Source organism: Orycteropus afer, unplaced genomic scaffold, assembly GCF_000298275.1.
Source record: "Orycteropus afer afer isolate SDZICR_OR568_19922 unplaced genomic scaffold, OryAfe1.0 scaffold01039, whole genome shotgun sequence".
NCBI lineage: Eukaryota > Metazoa > Chordata > Mammalia > Tubulidentata > Orycteropodidae > Orycteropus > Orycteropus afer.
In genome coordinates, this window is record NW_006922626.1 from 376,786 (window position 1) to 378,254 (window position 1,469).

General features: G+C 47.3%; 1 protein-coding gene across 1 annotated transcript in view; it reads left to right on the forward strand.

Annotated features, from left to right (window-relative positions):
• The window catches only part of RFC3 (replication factor C subunit 3), a 39,705-nt gene extending 38,662 nt beyond the window's left edge, over nucleotides 1-1,043 (forward strand). Inside the window, exons 8-9 of the mRNA XM_007958608.1 lie at nucleotides 620-683; nucleotides 852-1,043. Coding sequence (XP_007956799.1) covers nucleotides 620-683; nucleotides 852-1,043 — 256 coding nt within the window. The remainder of the gene's footprint in view (nucleotides 1-619; nucleotides 684-851) is intronic.
• Nucleotides 1,044-1,469: the final 426 nt, after the last annotated feature.

Genomic DNA, 1,469 nt, shown 5'->3' on the forward strand with positions numbered 1-1,469 from the left:
CATATGAACTGTCGTATACCGTAGCATTGCACACTCCCAGCACTCTCTTTAGTGGCAGGACGGTGATATGCCATGATTTGAATGGGTCATAATTTATTGAATATGATCCCTACTGACAGAACTTGAGGTTGGCTGCAGATTATTACTGTCATAAGTAATGCTGCAGTAAGCATCTGTTAAGGAGCCCTAATGGTGCACTGACTAAGTGTTTGACAGCTCATTGAAAAGTCAGCCGTTCAAACCCACCATTCGCTCCATGGGAGAAAGATGAGGTAGTCTGCTTCCATAAAGATTAACAGCCTTGTAAACCCCGTGGGATGGTTCTACTTTGTCCTGAAGGGTCGTTATAGGTCAGAATCGACTCACCAGCAGTGGGATTGGTTTTTCAAAACATCTTTTATTTCTGTCGTTGCAGCCTTGTGCAGGAGCTCTGGTGGCCTAGTGCCTAAGGCACTTGACTGCTAACCAGAAGGCTGGCAGTTCAAACCCATCAGCCACTCCTCAGAAGGAACACTGGGCAATCTATTTCCATAGCGATACTGCTTTGGAAACCCAAGGAGGGGTCGCTGTGAGTTGGATCTGACTCTACGGCAGTGGGTTTGATTGGCTTTTTTTGCAGCTTTGTGCAAATAGACGTTTGTAACATGGTGGATAAGCACCTCATTTTCATATTCCAGAAAAGGGTGACTCCTTTTGCTTTTGATTGGAGACAGCTGGCCCACATAGTAGAATCTGGGATTTTACAAATGCTGAGTGGGACACACTTGATGTGCCTTTCTTCTTTGACTAAGAGCTGAAGAGATGCTCATGGCCAAGTTGATCCCTTCCTGTTGGCGCTTGTCTCTCTGCAGGGCCTTCTCATGGAACTCCTTCACAATTGTGACGGGCAGCTGAAAGGGGAGGTGGCCCAGATGGCCGCTTACTATGAGCACCGTCTGCAGCTGGGCAGCAAAGCCATTTACCACTTGGAAGCCTTCGTGGCCAAGTTCATGGCCCTGTACAAGAAGTTCATGGAGGACGGGCTGGAAGGCATGATGTTCTGACACCTCCCGGACACTTCCACATAGCGGGTTCAGCATCTATGTAGTTTGTATCAGAAGAGCTGTGGGCACAATAAATGAATGCTTCTTGACCTGCCTTGTGTTTGTGTGTGTAGTTCTTCAGTGGATTGTTAATCATTGTTCTCTGAGTTAAATAATTGCTCCTACATTATTGACAAAAAGGAGCCCACGGTCCCATTGGTTAAGTGCTCAGTTACTGACCACAAATGGTGGTGGTTTGAACCCACCTAGCGACTCTGCTGGGGCAATCTACTTCCATAGTGATACTGCCTCGGAAACCCAAGGACGGGGTCGCTATGAGTTGGGTCCTACTCGACGGCACATAACAACAACAACAACAGCGACTGCAGGAGAAAGACCTGTCAGTCAGCTCCCAAAAAGATGATAGGTTTGGAAACCTTATGGTGC